Source organism: Zophobas morio, unplaced genomic scaffold (assembly GCF_036711695.1).
Source record: "Zophobas morio isolate AGI-343-1 ecotype UQ-CSIRO unplaced genomic scaffold, CSIRO_AGI_Zmor_V1 ptg000021l, whole genome shotgun sequence".
Taxonomy (NCBI): Eukaryota; Metazoa; Arthropoda; class Insecta; order Coleoptera; family Tenebrionidae; genus Zophobas; species Zophobas morio.
The window spans coordinates 17,881,382-17,900,683 of record NW_026972126.1 but is presented as its reverse complement, the minus strand read 5'-3'; the positions used below and the strand labels follow the sequence as shown (position 1 = coordinate 17,900,683).

At 35.9% G+C, this 19,302-nt stretch overlaps 3 protein-coding genes across 3 annotated transcripts in view; 2 read left to right on the top strand and 1 right to left on the bottom strand.

Moving 5' to 3' along the window:
* LOC135131748 (cyclin-dependent kinase-like 4) overlaps positions 1-19,302 on the bottom strand; it is a gene marked incomplete at its 3' end in the record, with an annotated part of 69,396 nt that overhangs the window by 1,749 nt on the left and 48,345 nt on the right. Inside the window, exons 2-4 of the mRNA XM_064059596.1 lie at positions 7,344-7,535; positions 7,101-7,295; positions 6,758-7,049 (exon numbers count right to left, since the gene is read on the bottom strand). Coding sequence (XP_063915666.1) covers positions 6,758-7,049; positions 7,101-7,295; positions 7,344-7,511 — 655 coding nt within the window. The remainder of the gene's footprint in view (positions 1-6,757; positions 7,050-7,100; positions 7,296-7,343; positions 7,536-19,302) is intronic.
* On the top strand, positions 9,932-10,356 carry LOC135131747 (octapeptide-repeat protein T2-like). The gene is made up of 2 exons (XM_064059595.1): positions 9,932-10,056; positions 10,167-10,356. Exons 1-2 carry the CDS (start codon positions 9,932-9,934, stop codon positions 10,354-10,356), a joined length of 315 nt encoding a protein of 104 aa, XP_063915665.1.
* On the top strand, positions 11,620-12,331 carry LOC135131746 (nucleolar protein 58-like). Its single transcript, XM_064059593.1, has 3 exons — positions 11,620-11,789; positions 11,866-12,062; positions 12,135-12,331. Exons 1-3 carry the CDS (start codon positions 11,620-11,622, stop codon positions 12,329-12,331), a joined length of 564 nt encoding a protein of 187 aa, XP_063915663.1.

Genomic DNA, 19,302 nt, shown 5'->3' with positions numbered 1-19,302 from the left:
ACTGAGAAATTTAGCTGTATTTTCGAAATTGTCCAAAAATACACACCAAAAAAAATACTGACAAATAGAAGAGACAGAGTCTATCCAAAACTACCAAACCGATTACTTTGAAATATTAGCTATATATCCAAAAAATCCAAGAAATTCAAAAAATTCAAAAAGTCCAAAAAATCTGAAGAATCCAAAGTATCCAAGAACCCGACAACCCAAGCACTCAAAGATCCGAGAATCCAAGAATCCAAGAAATACCAATTATCCAAGAAATCCAAGAAATCCAAAAAATCCAAAAAATTCAAAGTATCAAAAAACTTAAAACGATCCTAGAACCCAAGAAATCCAAGAAATCCAATAAATCCAAAAAATTCAAAAAAGTCAAAAAATTCAAAATATCAAAAAAATCCAAAAAATCCAAGAATCCAAGAAATCCGAGAAATCCCAGAAATCCCAAAAATCCATAAAATTCAAAAAATTAAAAAAATTCAAAGAATCTAAGAACCCAAGAGGCCAAGAACTCAAAAATTCAAGAATCCAAGAAAGAAAATTTTTCGACGCTTCGAAAAATGTCAAAAATTTCATGCAGGGAGGCACTGAGAAATTCAGCTGTATTTTCGAAATTTCAAGACATCCAAGAAATACGAGAAATCCGAGAAACCCAAGAAATCCAAAGAATCCAAAAAATTCAAAATATCAAAAAAATCCAAAGAATCCTAGAAGCCAAGAAATTCAAGAAATCCCAAAAATCCAAGAAATCCAAGAATTCGAAGAAATCTAAGAGATCCAATAAATCGAAGAAATCGAAGAAACCGAAGAAATCCAAGAAATCCAAGAAATCCAAGAAATCCAAGAAATCCAAGAAATCCAAGAAATCCAAGACATCCAAGAAATCCAAGACATCCAAGAAATCCAAGACATCCAAGATATCCAAAAAATCCAAGGAACCCAAGAACCCAAGAAATTCAAGGAATCCAAGAAATCCCAAAAATCCCAAAAATCCAAGAGATCCAAGACATCCAAGAAATCCAAGACATCCAAGATATCCAAAAAATCCAAGGAACCCAAGAACCCAAGAAATTCAAGGAATCCAAGAAATCCCAAAAATCCCAAAAATCCAAGAGATCCAAGAAATCCAAGGGATCCAAGAAATCCAAGTGATCCAAGAAATCCGAGAAATCCGAAAAATCCAAAAAATTCAAAATATCAAAAAAAACCAAAGAATCCAAGGAACCCAAGAACCCAAGAAATACAAGTAATCCAAAAATCCCAGAAATTCAAGAGATCCAAGAAATCCAAGAAATCCCAAATTTCCAAGAGATCTAAGAAACCCAAGGGATCTAAGAGATCCCAGAGATACAAGAAATCCAAGAAATCTCAAAATTCCAAGAAATCCGAGAAATCCAAAAAATCCAAAAAATTCAAAATATCAAAAAAACCCAAAAAATCCAAGGAACCCAAGAACCCAAGAAATTCAAGAAATCCAAGAACTCCCAAAAATCCCAGAACTTCAAGAGATCCAAGAAATCCAAGAAATCCCAAAGTTCCAAGAGATCTAAGAAATCCAAGGGATCCAAGAGATCCCAGAGATACAAGGAATCCAAGAAATCTCAAAATTCCAAGAAATCCGAGAAATCCGAAAAATCCAAAAAATTCAAAATATCTAAAAAACCCAAAAAATCCAAGGAACCTAAGAACCCAAGAAATTCAAGAAATCCAAGAACTCCCAAAAATCCCAGGAATTCAAGAGATCCAAGAAATCCTAGAAATCCCAAAGTCCCAAGAACTCAAAAATGCAAGGCAGCAAGAAATCCAAGAAATCCCAAAAATCCAAGGAATCCAAGAAATCCAAAAAATCTCAAAAATCCAAGAAGTCCAACAAATTCATGAGAAAGAAACTCAAGAAATCTCATAAATACCAGAAATCCAAGAGATCCAAGAGATACAAGAAATCCAAGAAACCTCAAAATTCCAAGAAATCCGAGAAATTCGAGAAATCCGAAAAATTCAAGAAAACCAAGAAATCCAAGAACCCAAGAACCCAAAAATGCAAGAAACCAAGCAATCCAAGAAATCCCAAAAATCCAAGGAATTCAACAAATCCAAGAAATCCCAAAAATCCAAGGAATTCAAAAAGTCCATGAGATCCAAGAGATCCAAGAGATCCAAGAGATCTAAGAAATACGAGAAATCCAAGAAATCGGAGAATTCCAAGAAGTCAAAAAAATTCAAAATATCAAAAAAATCCAAAAAATCCAAGAACCCAAGTAATTCAAGAAATTCAAGAAATCCCAAAATTTACAGAAATCCAAGAAAATCAAAAATTCCAAGAAATTCGAGAAATTCGAGAAATTCTAAAAATCCGAGAAATACCAGAAATCCGAAAAATCCAAGAAATCCAAGAAATCCCAAAAATCCAAAAAAACCGAAAAACTCAAAAAATTCAAAAAATCCAAAGAATTCAAAGAATCCAAGGACCCAAGAACCCAAAAATCCTAGAAATCCAAGAAATCTTAGAAATCCTAAAATTCCAAGAAATTCAAGAAGTCCGAGAAATCTTAGAAATCCGACAAATGTAAGAAATCCAAGCAATCCCAAAAATCACGAAAATTCAAGAGATCCAAGAGATACAAAAAATCTAAGAAATTCCACCATTCCAAGAAATCCGAGAAATCCCAGAAATCTCAAAAATCCATAAAATTCAAAAAATTAAAAAACCCCAAAGAATCCAAGAACACAAGAGCTTAAGAACTCAAAAATTCAGCTGTATTTTCGAAATTGTCCAAAAATACAGAATCTATCCAAAACTACCAAAGCGATTATTTTGAAATATTAGCTATATATCAATAGAGAAATTCAAGAAATCCAAGAAATACGAGAAATCCGAGAAACCCAAAAAATCCAAAAAATCCAAAAAAATTCAAAATATCAAAAAAATCCAAAAAATCCAAGAAGCCAAGAAATTCAAGAAATCCCAAAAATCCAAGAAATCCAAGAATTCGAAGAAATCTAAGAAATCCAATAAATCCAAAAATCGAAGAAATCCAAGAAATTAAAGAAATCCAGGAAATCAAAGAAATCGAAGAAATCCAAGAAATCCAAGAAATCCAAGAAATCCAAGAAATCCAAGAAATCCAAGAAATCCAAGAAATACAAGGAAACCAAGAAATCCAAGAAATCCAAGAAATCCAAGAAATCCAAGACATCCAAGAAATCCAAGAAATCCCAAAGCTCCAAGAAATCCGAGAAATCCAAAAACCCAAGAACTCAAAAATCCAAGACCCAAGAAATTCAAGAAATCCCAAAATTCCCAGAAATCCAAGAAAATCAAAAATTCCAAGAAATTCGAGAAAATCGAGAAATTCAAGAAATCCGAGAAATACCAGAAATCCGAAAAATCCAAGAAATCCAAGAAATCCAAGAAATCCCAAAAATCCAAAAAAATCGAAAAACTCAAAAAATTCAAAAAATCCAAAGAATTCAAAGAATCCAAGGACCCAAGAACCCAAAAATCCTAGAAATCCAAGAAATCTTAGATATCCTAAAATTCCAAGAAATTCGAGAAGTCCGAGAAATCTTAGAAATCCGACAAATGTAAGAAATCCAAGAAATCCCAAAAATCACGGAAATTCAAGAGATCCAAGAGATACAAAAAATTTAAGAAATTCCAACATTCCAAGAAATCCGAGAAATCCCAGAAGTCCCAAAAATCCATAACATTCAAAAAATTAAAAAAATCCAAAGAATCTAAGAACCCAAGAGCTCAAGAACTCAAAAATTCAAGAATCCAAGAAAGAAAATTTTTCGACAACGCTTCGAAAAATGTCAAAAATTTCATATAGGGAGGCACTGAAAAATTCAGCTGTATTTTCGAAATTGTCCAAAAATACAGAATCTATCCCAAACTACTAAAGCGATTATTTTGAAATATTAGCTATATATCAATATAGCTAATATTTATTTTACTATTTTACTATTATAATATAATCAATATATATATATGTGTGGTGATGGTATTGTGTTAGCAGATACAGACCTTGTTGCATCTTATCTGTCAGTACATACACTAGAAAATCGTCGTAAGTATCACAAACTATGTTTTCTTTTTAAATTATTAAATGGTTTAATTGAAGCCCCCATATTGCTAGCGTTGGTAGGTCTTAATGTGTCAATCCGTAAGGTTCGTACGCCTAGGCTGTTTTTTATACCAGTTCATAAAACGAATTATGCATTACATTCGCCTCTAAATAGCGTTTTGATGATTGCTAACGAATGCAACACTTTAGAGTTTTTTGGTATCTCCCTCAACGCCTTCAAGAAAGAATGTCGCAAATTGTTACTATTATGTTAATATGAATTGTTATGTTAATATTTTGTTATGTACTTTATGTAATGCCTTTACATCTTTCGGCGTAATAAAGCACTATTATTATTATTATTATTATCAATAGAGAAATTCAAGAAATCCAAGAAATTCGAGAAATCCGACAAACCCAAAAAATCCAAAAAATCCAAAAAATTCAAAATATCAAAAAAATCCAAAGAATCTAAGAAGCCAAGAAATTCAAGAAATCCCAAAAATCCAAGAAATCCAAGAATTCGAAGAAATCTAAGAAATCCAATAAATCCAAAAATCGAAGAAATCCAAGAAATTAAAGAAATCCAGGAAATCAAAGAAATCCAAGAAATCCAAGAAATCTAAGAAATCCAAGAAATCCAAGAAATCCAAGAAATCCAAGAAATCCAAGAAATCCAAGAAATCCAAGAAATACAAGAAATCCAAGAAATCCAAGAAATCCAAGACATCCAAGAAATCCAAGAAATCCCAAAGCTCCAAGAAATCCGAGAAATCCAAGAACCCAAGAACTCAAAAATCCAAGACCCAAGAAATCCAAGAAATCCCAAAAATCCAAGGAATCCAAAAAATCCAAAAAATCTCAAAAATCCTAGGAAACCAAGAAATCCAAGAAATCCCAAAAATCCAAGCAATCCAAGAAATCCAAAAAATCCAAGAAATATAAGACATCCAAGAAATCCAAGAAATCCAAGGAATCCAAGAAATCCAAAAAATCCAAGAAATCCAAGACATCCAAGAAATCCAAGAAATCCAAGACATCCAAGAAATCTAAGATATCTAAAAAATCCAAAGAATCCAAAGAATCCAAGAAACCCAAGAACCCAAGAAATTCAAGAAATCCCAAAATCCCAGAAATTCAAGAGATCCAAGAAATCCAAGAAATCACAAAGTTCCAAGAAATCAAAGACATCCAAGAAATCTAAAATATCTAAAAAATCCAAAGAATCCAAAGAATCCAAGGAACCCAAGAACCCAAGAAATTCAAGGAATCCAAGAAATCCCAAAAATTCCAGAAATCCAAGAAATCCAAGGGATTCAAGAGATACAAGAGATACAAGAAATCCAAGAAATATCAAAATTTCAAGAAATCCGAGAAATCCGAAAAATCCAAAAAAATCAAAATATCAAAAAAAATCAAAGAATCCAAGGAACCCAAGAACCCAAGAAATTCAAGAAATCCAAGAAATCCCAGAAATTCAAGAGATCCAAGAAATCCAAGAAATTCCAAAGTTCCAAGAAATCCGAGAAATCCAAGAACCCAAGAACCCAAAAATGCAAGACACCAAAAAATTCAAGAAATCCCAAAAATCCAAAGTATCCAAGAAATCCAAAAAATCTCAAACATCCAAGGAAACCAAGAGGTGCAAGAAATCCAAGAAGTCCAAGAAACAAAGAACCCAAAAATGCAAGAAATCCCAAAAATCCAAGGAACCCAAGAAATCCAAGAAATATAACAAATCCAAGAATTCCAACAAATCCATGAGATCCAAGAGATCCAAGAGATTCAAGAAATCTGAGAAATCCGAGAAATCCAAGAAATCCAAAATATTCAAAAAATTTAAAATATCAAAAAAATCCAAAAATTCCAAGAATCCAAGAAATTCAAGGAATGCATGAAATCCAAGAAGTCCAAAAAGTTCAAAAAATTCAAAACATCAAAAAAATCCGAAGAATCCAAGAACCCAAGAAATTCAAGAAATCCCAAAATTCCCAGAAATCCAAGAAAATTCAAAATTCCAAGAAATTCTAGAAATTCGAGAAATCCCAGAAATTCGACAAATCCAAGAACTCCGAGAATTCCAAGAATCCAAAAAATTCAAAAAATTCAAAAAAATTCAAAAAACCAAAGAATCCGAAAAATCCTCCTTTTTAGCTCCAATGTCTCTTGAGAGCGCCACGAACTGTACTGGACTGACCTAACTCGTCTTATTAATCCGGTAAAGTTCTAGCTGACTTAACCTGACCTGATTTGACTTTAATTGACCTATCTAGACTTATGGTTTAGCCTGGCTTGATCTGACCTTACTATTATTATGACACGTTATAGTGGATTGACAACTAGTTTAGTCCAGACTTTATTAATGGTAGGCAAAAATGGCTAGATTAAAAGTTCTAAGATCCAACCCTTCCATCTTGGAAGCCTTACTGGATTGTTCAATGCCACCTGTTCTGACAAGATGTGTGTAATTCTAAATTAAATGAAACATTTTAAGTTATTATGGAATTTGACTCCACAATATCGAAATAGTCAATACTATTTCGACTTCACTTGCTTAAAGCGCTTATTTTGACATTTTTCGGACCTAAATCCCCCGTTTTCAGCGCCTAATTTAGTGCCTATTTTGGCTTTTTTTTAGTGTCTTGTAATCAATCGGACTAAGCACAACTAAACTACTCACTATTACTTACCCAACATTTTCACGATTAGATACAGCTGGTCGATGTCGCTTTCGCCAGGAAACAGCGGATCTCCGGTCATCATCTCGGCGAACAGACACCCTATAGCCCAGATATCCACCGCCGCCCCATAATTAACCTCCCCAACTAAAAGTTCAGGCGCCCGGTACCACCTAGTAGCCACATATTCCGTGCAAGGCTCTCCCGAAATGCAAACTAACCGAGCAAAACCGAAATCACAGAGTTTGACGACGCCGAGGGAAGACACAAGGACATTTTCCGGCTTCACATCCCGATGGATGATCTAAAACACCACAAATCAGCCCCTTCACCAAAACCACCCTCCCGCCCTTACGTTATTACTATGACAATAGTTGATCGCCCTCGTAACCTGGAAAATCCTCTCCCTGCACCTTTCGTCACCTAGTCCTCCCGGCATCTTCTCCAGCTCGTCCAAGACGGTCCCTTCCAAGTATTCGAAGACAAGAAAAAATCTTTTCCTGTGCCGGAAAACCTCGATCATGGTGACTAGGTTTTCGTGCTTCAGTCTCTGGAAAAAAACGTGTAGTTGCGGGTGGGGCGAGTGCGCATGTCGTACTTTCAACATTCGAATTTCCCGCAGTGCCATTTTTCGTATGGTTGCATCTTCTTCCGTTTCCAAAAATTTCTTGATGGCCACTACTTGATCGGTCTCTTTGTGTCTGCATTTCATCACCAAGCCATACGAACCTTCCCCCACTACAGATATTTGTTCGTATTTGTCCATGGTGTGGGCAATTCTTCAACTCATCTAAAAATAAAGAAACGTGTTAACCGTTTGTTACAAGTGAGTTTTTCTATTACAAAATTTTGTGTTGTATTATTGTTATTCTTGAATTTAGGGTACTCGTAATTTAAGACAAATAGCGATAACACTTATCAACGTGTAGACGTGAGAGTGAAACAGAAACTAAACTACGAATTGCAATAATCGGATTACAATGCCGACGGTCCAGACTTTTTTATTGCTCTAACTTCCGTTTATTAAATAAAACGCTACATTTTATTTTGATTTTCGCCCTAGCTGCGGCCTTGTCTAGGAGTTATGAAATATCGAGAAAATATGAAAGTACTCTTTAATTATTACATTCACGACAGCTTCAACCACCCTACATTACGAAAATTACATAATCAAGGAATAATAAAAGCAGAAAAAGCGATTTAGTCGTCCCTCTTTCGTTCCGGCGACATAATGATCAATCAGCGACATCATTTTCGAACTTTTTATAACCTGTTAGAAGTTTTAACAACGATAACGCAACATCAGCCCCTCTATTGTACCCCGAGCTCATATTTCTCAGTCGACTTTGGAAAATTATGACAACTTAATATTGATTATCATCGTTTAAGATAAAACTTCAACTCGGAAAGTAGTTCAAAGAAAACTACTTTACTTCTAATGCAACTACCTACTATTAAAATTTTTTAGGTCGATAAATCCGGGTAGAACGCGCACGAAAACCGATAAATCTCCGCAACTACAGAATTTTTCCGTCTGTGTCCTACTGATCAATTAATTTATCTTTCAATTTTCATTTTCGCACGCGATGTGGGTGGTACCCGTGTGCAATCTACATCTGCGGAGCAGACATGTACCGGATTCGACTCCGGAACCGTATTGGATTTATAGCAAAACAAAACAAACCGTAACGACATTTATTCATGTCAGGTAATTTGGTTGGTAATGATTGCGAGATCGATAAAATTTAATACAATGTTGGCCATTTATTCGTCCATTTTTCGTATTTAAACGTGATTCAGTCTAAAGACGAAATATTCATGGGAAAACGCTGACGAAAATAGATGCGCTCGTTAAAAATTGATTTTTCATTTAATCGGTATTTACGAGTTTTTCAGTCACGAATTTCAGACGAAGCAATCTTTGCTATTATGCTGTCTCCGAAATAAAAATTGAAGGGAAGACGGTGGAGACAATGACGCAGACGGATGAACGCTCGATTTGCTATTTTTGAAGCGCGGTGACGAATTGACGAAAGCTGGAGGAGGGTCGATTATGACAAAAGTGACATTGGGAGATAATATTATGGAACGAAAATGGAAAAAAATATAATTCATAAATCACAAGCATAAAAGTATGTTAATTTGGGAAACTTAAATACCATTTACTACGCAAAAGTTCGAGGTGACGTCATCAAATTATTGGTGGGGATGACTAGACAAATTTTGATTAACGTTTCATTATCTACATCCGGCAGACGATAGGCCAACAGAAATGGAGGTCCTATTCTTTCATACATAAAAGTAGCCGTTCACCGTTACAATATTTCCCTAGTTACGCTCGGTAAAGTAAAATATACATAAAAGAAAAATAACAAAAAAGATTACAAAAAAAATTAATTAAACACTCATATACATAGACGAAAATTGTTAGCGCGAAATAGATCTTTGGATTTGAATAATTTTACAAAATTATAGGATAAAAATCTCTCAAACTCACACAATAGTAGTATATAGCGTAGAGTATATTCAAATTTTCCCGCCAAAAATTGGGCGAGAACCTCCACTACATATCTACTTACACAACAATAAAAGGAAAAAGCGCACGCACGTCGCTATGACGTCACGCACAGATAGCGCCACACCGTATATTGCTTTCAGAAGAGAAACTGAGAGAACAGAATAGAAGAAAATGAACACGTTAAAAGAGGGAGACAGAAAGAATAGGCTAAAGGGTAAGAAAAAAGTCGAAAGAAATGAAGAAAGAGCAAAGGCCAAAGTGAAAGACAAAAGGTCGGAACTAGAAAGAAACGGAATATAAGAGGGAATGGGGGAATAAAAGGAATGAGGAGAGTGAAAATTGTAGAAGATATAAACAATAAGGAAGTTAGAAAGAGACAGGGCACGAAAAATTAAAAAGAACAATCTAAAGGCGGGCGAGAGAGAGGTAAAGACAACAGGTTTGGAGCAAAGTGATTGAACTGGCTATAGAAGAGGAGAGAAAAGAAACGAAAGGGAAGAGAAAAACGGATGAGAAAAAGAGAATGCGAAAAGGAGAATGAGGAAGTGGAATCGAAGAGACAGAAAAAGAATGGAAAAGTGGGGACTAGTGAACTAGACGAGATCTAGAGAGAAACGGAATAGAAGAAGAACTGAGAGGGAGAGAGATAGAGAATAGCAAGGGGCAGAATGAGGCTGGAAGAAAAAAAGAGTGACAAATTACGAGAGAAAAAAGGACGAGAGAACGAGCTACAGGCAGGGATAGGGAGAGAAGACAAAATGGAGAGACAGGATATGAAAGGAAAGAGAAAAAGGTGAAAGAAAAAAGGAAATGTGATGATAGACGAAGAGGGAGAGAAATTTAGAAGATGGAAAAGGAAGGGGGAGAGGGAATAAACTAGAAGATGGAGAGTACAAAAACAAGGTACAAGGAGAACAGAGAACAGGATAGAGGGAAAGGGAAAGAAGAAGCTAAAGACGGGAGAGACACACTGAGAGAAAGCAACGTTGGAGAGAAAAGACGAAAGAAAGGGAGGAAAAAAAAGGTCAACATGAGAGACAAAAGGCATGAACTAGAACAAACAGAATATAAGAGACAAAGGGAACGAAAGTAATGAGAAGAATAAAAATGTAAGAAATATGAGACAATAAGGAAGATAGAAGAAAGGAAGAAGGAGAGAGCAAGCTAGAAGTGGGAGAACGAAAGAAAAAACGAATTTGAAGAGACAGAGGCAGAACAGGCTAGAAGAAACGACAGGGGACAGAAAAGGTGAAAAGGAAAAAGAGAATTTGAAAAGTAGAAAGAGGAAGATAGACGGAGAGGGAGTGGGATCGGGAAGTGAAAAATTAAAAAGAAATAGGGAAATATAATGTGAAGGAGAGGGTAAGAAAAGAAGAGAAAGTCATAAAACAAATTACACGTAAGAGAAAGAAAGAATAAGACAAGAGACGAGAGAAAACAAAGTGCAAAAGGGAGTGAAAAGGACAGGCTAGAGGGGAGAGGAGAGAGAGGGAATGCAAAACGGAATAGAAGAAGGAATGAGTGAAAAAACGGATGAGAAGAGTAAAAATTGTAGAAAAAGAAAAGAGAACAATCTACAGGCGGGCGACAAAGAAAGAAAGACAATAGGTTTAGGGTAAAGTTATTGAACTGGTATAGGAAAGGAGAAAAAAGACAAATTGGAGAGAGAAAGTACGAAAGGGAAGATAATAGCGCAAGGGAAAAAGGAAATGCAAAAAAGAGAGCGAGGGAGTAGTATCGAAGAGATAGAAAAAGAATGGAAAAGTGGGGAGAACAAGGTTAGGAGAGAGAAAGGGGAGAGAACATGATAGGGGGAAGGGAGAAGATGGAGAGAGAGAAGAGAAAACAGCTAGAGAGAAAGAGATAACTGGGAAAAGTGAGAGAGAAAGAACAAGCTAGTGAAAGACAAAAAACGAGACCTAGACAGGCAGAGAGAGAGAAGGCAAAATGGAGAGACAGGAAAGAAAAAAAGGTGAAAGAAAAAAGAAAATGTGAGGATAGACAAAGAGGGAGAGAAATCAAGAAGATGAAAAAGGAAGAGAGACAGAGAGAAGAGGAGAGAAAATAGGTAAAAAGAGGGAGGGAGAGAGAACAAAATAGAAGAGGGGGAGCACGAACGCAGGCTACAGGGAGACGGGAGATCAGGGTAGAGGAAAGGGAAAGAAGAATCTAGAAGTGGGGACAGAGAGACACAGAGAGAAAGCAATGTGGGAGGGAAAAGACGAAAGAAAGGGAGGAAAAATGAACGAAAGAAGAAAGGTCAACATGAGAGACAAAAGGCATGAACTAGAAACAAAAGGAAAATAAGAGGGACGGAGGGAACGAAAGTAATGAGGAGAATGAACATGTAAGAAATATGAGACATAAGGAAGATAGTAGAAGAATGGAAGAAGGAGAGAGCAAGCTAGAAGTGGGAAAAAAGGAAGAAAAAACGGACTTGAGGGGGCAGAGACAGAACGAGCTAGAAGAAATGAGAGGGGGCAGAAAAGATGAAAAGGAAACAGAGAATGTGAAAAGTAGAAAGAGGTAGATAGACGGAAAGGGAGTGGGATCGGGAAGTTGAAAATAAAAAATTAGAAGGGAAATATAATGTGAAGGGCAGGGTAAAAAAAGAAAAGAAAAAGTCAGAAAACAAGTTACACGACAGAAGGAGAGAAAACAAGCTGGAAGTGGCAGTGAAAAAAGACAGGCTAGAGGGGAGTGGAGAGAGAGGGAATGCAAAATGGAATAGAAGGAGGAATGAAGAAATAAAAGGGATGAGAAGAGTAAAAATTCTAGAAGATATAAACAATAAGGAAGGTAGAAAGAAAATGTAAGAAAAAGAGCACGAAAAACAAAAGCGAACAATCTAAAGGCGGGCGAAATAGAAAGAAAGACAACAGGTTTGGGGCAAAGTTATTGAACTGGCTATAGGAGAGGAGAAAAAAGACAAAATTAAGAGAAAAGGAACGAAAAGGAAGAGAAAAACGGAAGGGAAAAAGGAAATGGGAAAAAGAGAGCGAGGGAGTGGAATCGAAGAAATAGAAAAAGAATGGAAAAGTGGGGAGAGAGAGAGGGAGAGAACATGATAGAGGGGAAGGAAGAAAATGGAGAGTGAGAGAAGAGAAAACAGCTAGAGGGGAAAGAGAAAACGGGAAAGAGTGAGAGAGAAAGAACAAGCTAGTGAGAGACAAAAGACGAAACCTAGAGAGAAACGGAATAGGGGGGGAACTGAGAGGGAGGGGGAGAGAGATAGAGAATGGCAGAGGGCAGAAAGAGGCTAGAAGAAAGAAAGAGTGACAAATTACGAGAGAACAAGCTACAGGCAGGGAGAGAGGGAGAAGGCAAAATGGAGAGACAAGAAAGAAAAAGAGGTGAAAGAAAAAAGAAAATGTGAGGACAGACAAAGAGGGAGAGAATTCAAAAAGATGAAAAGGAAGAGAGACAGAGAGAAAAAGAGAAAAAACAAATAAAAAGAGAGAGGCGTCAAGGAGACGAAAGAACAGAGTAGAGGGAAAGGGAAAGAAGAAGATAGAGGCAGGGAGAGAGAGACATAGAGGGAAAGCAATGTAGGAGAAAAAAGAGGAAAGAAAGGGAGAAAATGTGAATGGGAGGAAAAAAAAGGTCAACATGAGAGACAAGAGTCAAGAACTAGAAACAAGTGGAATATAAGGACTGAAGGAGGGAAAGTAATGAGGAGAATGAAAATATAAGAAATATGATACATTAGGAAGATAGCATAAGACTGGAAGAATGAGACAGCAATTGCAAAATGGTATAAACAAAAGGGGAGGAATCGAAAGAGAACAAGATAGAAGTGGGAAGAAGCGAGAAAAAACGGGTTTGCAGGAAAAGAGACAGGAAATGAAAGTGGACAGAAAAGGCGAAACGGAAAAAAGAATGCGAAAAGTATAGCGAGGGAGTGGCATCAGAAAGATGCAAATACGAGAGATAGAACAATAATAGAAAAGAAGGGAGGAGAAGAAGAAGAAGGAAAACAGGTTAGAAAAGAGAGAGACAGAAAACATGCCAGAAGAGAAGGAAGAAGAGAGAGGAAGACTAGAAAATAACTAAAGGTAGAAGAGAGAAGGGGTAGAGTACGACAGAAAGAACAAGCTAGCGAGAGAATGTGGCAGGTAAAAAGGGAGATCTAGAGAGAAACGGAATAGAAGGGGAACTGAGAGAGCGACAATTTACGGGAGATAAGAGACGAGAGAACAAGCTAGAGGCAGGTAGAAAGAGAGAAGGCAAAATGAAGCGACAGGAAGTGAAAGGAAACAAAAAAAGGTGAAAGAAAAAAGAAAATGTGAGAAGGGAAGAGAGACAAATAGAGAGAGGAATCAATAAAATGAACAGGTAAGAGAGACAAAGACAATAGGAAAGCTAGAAAAGAGTCCAAAAGACAGGGAGAGAGAGAGAGAGAGAACAAGGTACAAGAGAGAATGTACAAACTGAAAGAGGAAGAGCAAAGGAAAAGGGAAAGAAAAAGCTAGATGCGGAGAAAGAAAGTGAAAAGGCGAAAGAAAGGAAAAAAAGGTGAATGGGAAGAAAAAAAAGGTCAACAAATGGAATATAAGGACTGAGGAGAATGTAAATGTAAGAAATATGAGACAATAGGAAAGATAATAGAAGAATGGAAGAAGAAGACAGCAATTGCAAAAGGGTATAAACTAAAGGCTAGAACACAAAAGAGAACAAGCTAGAATTGGGAAGAAGCCAGAAAGAATGGGCTTGAAAGGAAAGAAACAAGAAATGAAAATGGACAGAAAATGCGAAATGGAAAAAGAGAATGCAAAAAGTAAAGCGAGGGAGTGGGATCAGAAAGATAAAAACACGAGAGGGACAATAGGAGAGATAGAACAATTATGGAAAACGAAGGAAAAGAAGAGGGAGACAGGTTAGAATGGAAACACACACAGAGAGAGAGAGGACATGATAGAAGAAAAGGGAGAAGAGGGAGAGAGAGAGAGAGAGAGAGACGAGGAAACAGCTAGAGGGGGAAGAAAGAGCGGGGTAGAGTGCGAAGGAAAGAACAAGCTAGTCAAAGAAAGTGAGAGACAAAAGGCGAAAATCTAGGTAGAAACGGAATAGAAAATAGAAGGGGAACTGAAGGAGAGAGATAGAGAATAGCGGGGGGCAGAAAAAGGATGGAAGAAAGGGGAGAGTGACAAATTACGAGAGAGAACAAAATAGAGGCAGGGAGAGAGAAAGAGAGAGAGAACGAAAAGGCAAAATGAGAGACAGAAAATGAAAAAAAAGAGGAAAAGGTGAAAGAAAAAAGGAAATGTGAGGAGGAAAGAGAGGGAGATAGACGAAGAGCGTGAAGAATCAAGAAGATGAACAGGGAAGGGAGACAGAAACAATAGGAAAGATAGAAAAGAGTGTAAAAGAGAGAGAGGGAGAGGAGCGAAAACAAGCAACAAGAGAGAAAGAAAGAGAGAGAGAGAGAAGAGAGAAAACAGGTTACAAGAGAAAAAGGACAATCTAAAGGAGGAAGAGCACGAGAACCGGGTAGACAGAAAGAGAAAGGAGAAGCTAGAGGTGGGAGAGACAGACACACAAAGAAAGCAATGTGGGAGGGAAAAGACAAAAGAAAGGGAGGAAAAATGAACGAAAGAAAAGAGGTCAATATGAGAGACAAGAGACAAGAACTAAAAACAAACGGAATATAAGAGGGATTGAGAGAGGGAAAGTTATGAGAAAAATGAAAATGTTAGAGACATCAGACAATAGGGAAGACTGAAGAAGAATAGAAGAACAGGAAAGCAATTGCAAGAGGGTATAGACAAAAGACGAGGAGACAAAAGGGAACAAGTGAGAAAAAATTGGGGAAAAACGCAGGAGACAGAACAGACTACAAGAAATGAAAGGAAGCAGAAAAGGCGAAAAGGAAAAAAAGAATGCGGAAAGTAGAAAGAGGGAGATAGACGGAGAGGAAGTGGGATCGAGAAGTTTAAAATCAAAGAGAGAGGGAAATAGAATCTGAAGAAAGAGAGAAAGAGGGAGATAAAATGCAAGATGGGAAGATAAAAAAGGTCAAACTGAGAGACAAAAGGTCAGAACTAAAGGGAAACGGAATAGAAGAGGAAATGAGGGAATAGGAAGAATGGGGGAAGATGAAAATGGTAGAGGGTTATAAGCAAGAGTGGAGGTGGAAAGAGAATGGATAGAGAAAGCGAAATAGCAAAAAGGGGGAAACAAAAAGGTTGGGGGCCGAAAGAGACGGAACTGGCTAGAGACCGACGGAGAAAAAGGAAAATAGAGAGAGAAAAAACGAAAGGGAAGAATGAAATGCGAAAAGGAGAAACAGAAAGTCGAATCAACAAGAAGAAAATGCGAGAGAGACAAGAGACCAAATTAGAGGAGGGAGTGCAGAAAAGGGGAACAGGGTAGAGAGAAAGAGGAAGAACAAACTAGAAGGAGAGAGAGAGAGAGAGGACAAGGTGGAGAGAAGCTGAGAAGCAGAAGAGGAAAAGAGACAATAGGATAGGAGAGGTGAACGGAGAATGGAAAAGGGGGAGAGTGAGAAACTATGAGAAGGAATAGATAAATGGGCCGAGAGGAATCACGCATAATCGCGGTAGAAGAAACGGAAGGAGGAAAGGGAAAAGAAAATGAGATAGAGGGAGACAGACCGAGAGGGAGTGGGTTCGAAATTGAAAATCAGAGAGAAAAAAAGAGAACGCTAGTTAGAAATAAAAGAAAGAAACAACAGGATAGAAGGGAAGAGACAACAACAAAATGGAAGAAGGAGAGCGAAAAATTCAAATGGTGAAGGGATGGAAACAATAGGGGAGGTAGAAAGGAAATGAAAGAGAGAGAGCATGAGAAAATAAAAACCTTCAAATGTTAGAAAAGAGATACTATTTTGACTGTTGTTCTTCAAATTAGTTACAATTAAAGTTTTCAACAAAAAAAAAACAACGTTTTTAACCAATCAGAAACATTTTATGGTGAAAATAATTCCATAAGTAGTTCTTAAATTGGATATCTCTAGACTGTATATGGGTCATACTAATAATGGGTCTGGTATAAGCGTGCCGCCGTTAACTCACGAATGTGAAACTTAACGACACGAAGGCCAAAAGGCTAATCTGTGAGCACTCACATAATAGCTATAAGCTCGCACTAAAATCGCCAAATCTGTCATCCCTGCAAAACTACACCGGCCACAATTTTTGCGGAGTTCAACGACTTTTTTTTAGAATATTTATTGTGAAATCAGTGAACGAAATTCCACCAAAAACGTGAATTCCTAATTTTGCACTCTATTAACCTTGTATCTCTCGTGTGTAAAACACCTATATTACGCTGGTATTAGTCATAGTCACGACGGCTCGTAAAATACAACTTTCCGGACTAGTGACGTAAATAATTACGACAGATTTTTTCACTCATCAAGCTAACAACTTTTACGATTTCACGCACGTAAAAATTTTACAAATTTAAAAAAAAAATCAAAACCGGAAACGAATGTGCCAACTACCCCTAGTATGTGCCATCATACGATTTATTATTATTACATAGAAAAGCGTTGCAATAAGTGCAGCAGCTTACCCAAAATTCCAAAAACCATGCACTTCCCCCACAAATGCACAACTCACCCTTTTCAACCCTTCACACCGATTTCTCAAAGAAACTGAAACAACCCTAGCGGCGAAAACGCGGGGTTATTGACTCGCTTTCTACTACCTCCTGACCACGTTATAGACTGACCACAACATAAACACGCAATGCGGGTTATCTAGACACAAAGGAGCGAGGGGTAATTATTCAAAAAGAAAACAGGAAACTACTATCTTCTGTTTGGTCTGAATTTTGAATTATTAATAACCACAGTTCGACGCTAAATGGGTGAATTGTTGATTGAAGGTATGGATTATGATACTACGAGTGTGGAAATGAACCTAATAAATAGTGTGTTTAATAAATGACGAGCGACGAAAGTTGACGGGTTAATGCACTTTCACCTAAAAAAGTGGGCCACGACGCCGAAATGAAACGAAAAAAATGGGAGGGGTGGATAAGCAAATCGCGGGGTTTGTTGGTTCGTTTTCGTCGGGTTTAATGCTTGAGCTTGGTGCGTAATTTTGGGTGATTGAGGAAGTAATGAAGGGTTATTTTCTGGTATTTGAGTGCTAAGTATGGATTAGACCCAGTTTTTTTTACCGTATTTATTATTGACGTATTATTCGTTAAAGCTCTTTATATTTATTATTCATCTCTGGTGAGCTAGTTCGAGAACTTAGTAGAAAGCAAATCGTCACGATATGCTTAATTAAAAAGCTACAATAAAGCTTTATGTATTGATCTGGAATTTCGGAAGTTATCTACCTAATTAAATATACATACACCTAACAGTTAAAGACCAAGGAAATGGCAAATCTGCATTTTCGGATTCTACGTAAATAAATCGCCAAGCAAACATAATTAAAGGGAAGAAAAATCCACAATGATTAAGAAACTGATTCTATTTTTTTTAATTTTCCAATATTAAATCAAATCATTACGGATTTTTTAATTTTCATTTTTTTGTGTGACTTTTTGAAAATGATTGAAACACATGAAATTACTTTCGGCTTCGTTTCTTCCAAAATTTAAACAATTTTAAAAACATGATAAAATGACGAATGACAATATTTATAGAATTTCATTTTAAAACCAAATTTTTCGAAAATATTCGAATTTCTAAGTTATTTTTTTTAAATCAGCTCGTCGAGATCTAGTTTTTTGAAGATCTTTAGGCAAGTAGATTTCGACTTGTACAAATTATTTTCAGCTTTATTCCTTTGAAAGTTTCAACATATAATCCGATTTTTTTGAAAATCTTGATCCGTTTCAATTTTGTGACCATTTTTAGAATATTTTTCAAATTACTAAAAGACATTTTCTTGCAGATTTCAACTTTTACCAAATATTTTTGGTTTCATTTCATTTAAATTTCCACTATTTTTCCAGGACAGATAAAATGAAAAATGCAAGAGACATTTTCCGTGGATTCCGAGTTATTTTTTGTTTAATTTCTTCGAAAATCCAACCATTTTTCCAGAATCGATAACATGAAAGAACGCAATTTTCAAAATATTTTCAAAATGTCCATTACAAACCGAATTTTTTTTTTGGAAAACTTTGTCCGTAACTATTAAGAATTTGTTTTTCTAATCCACTCATCGAAAATAGAAAATTTGAAAAATCCAAAAATTGAAAAATTTCACATTGAAGAAAAGAAAAATTGCAAAATCAGAACACTGAAAATCCAGAAAATTGAAAAAATAAAAAAAGAAAAGCTGAAATGAAAATTTGAGAAATCGAAAAACCCAAAAAATTAATGAAAACTCGAATAGTTTCGTCACGTCGTAAAACTGAAGAAACGAAAAATTAAAAAATACAGGAAATAAACTTCGACTTCAATTCATCGAAAATTCCCACAATTTTTCCAAAATCAATAAAATGAAACTTCACAATTTTGGAAATATTTTGAAAATATCATTTTCAAATCGGATTTTTCGAAAACTATGGCATCATTTCACCTCTTTTTATTTAATTAGCTCGTCGAGATATTTATATCCTAGTTTTATCATGATTTTTAAGCGATTTTTAAAAATCTCATTTTTTATTTTAATTTTTTGACCATTTTTCGAACACTTCGTAAATCACCGAAAGACATTTTCCGTGGATTCCGAGTTATTTTTGGTTTAATTTCTTTGAAAATCCAACCATTTTTTCAGAATCGATAACATGAAAATCGCAATTTTCAAAATATTTTCAAAATGTTCATTACAAACCGATTTTTTTTGGAAAACTTTATCCGGAACTATCAAGAGTTTTTGATTTTGTAATCCACTCATCGAAAATCGAAAATATGAAAAATCCAAAAAGTGAAAAATTTTACAATGAAGAAAAGAAAAATTACAAAATCAGAACACTGAAAATCCAGAAAATTGAAAAAATAAAAAAAGAAAAGCTGAAATGAAAATTTGAGAAATCGAAAAACCCAAAAAATTAATGAAAACTCGAATAGTTTCGTCATGTCGTAAAACTGAAGAAACGAAAAATTAAA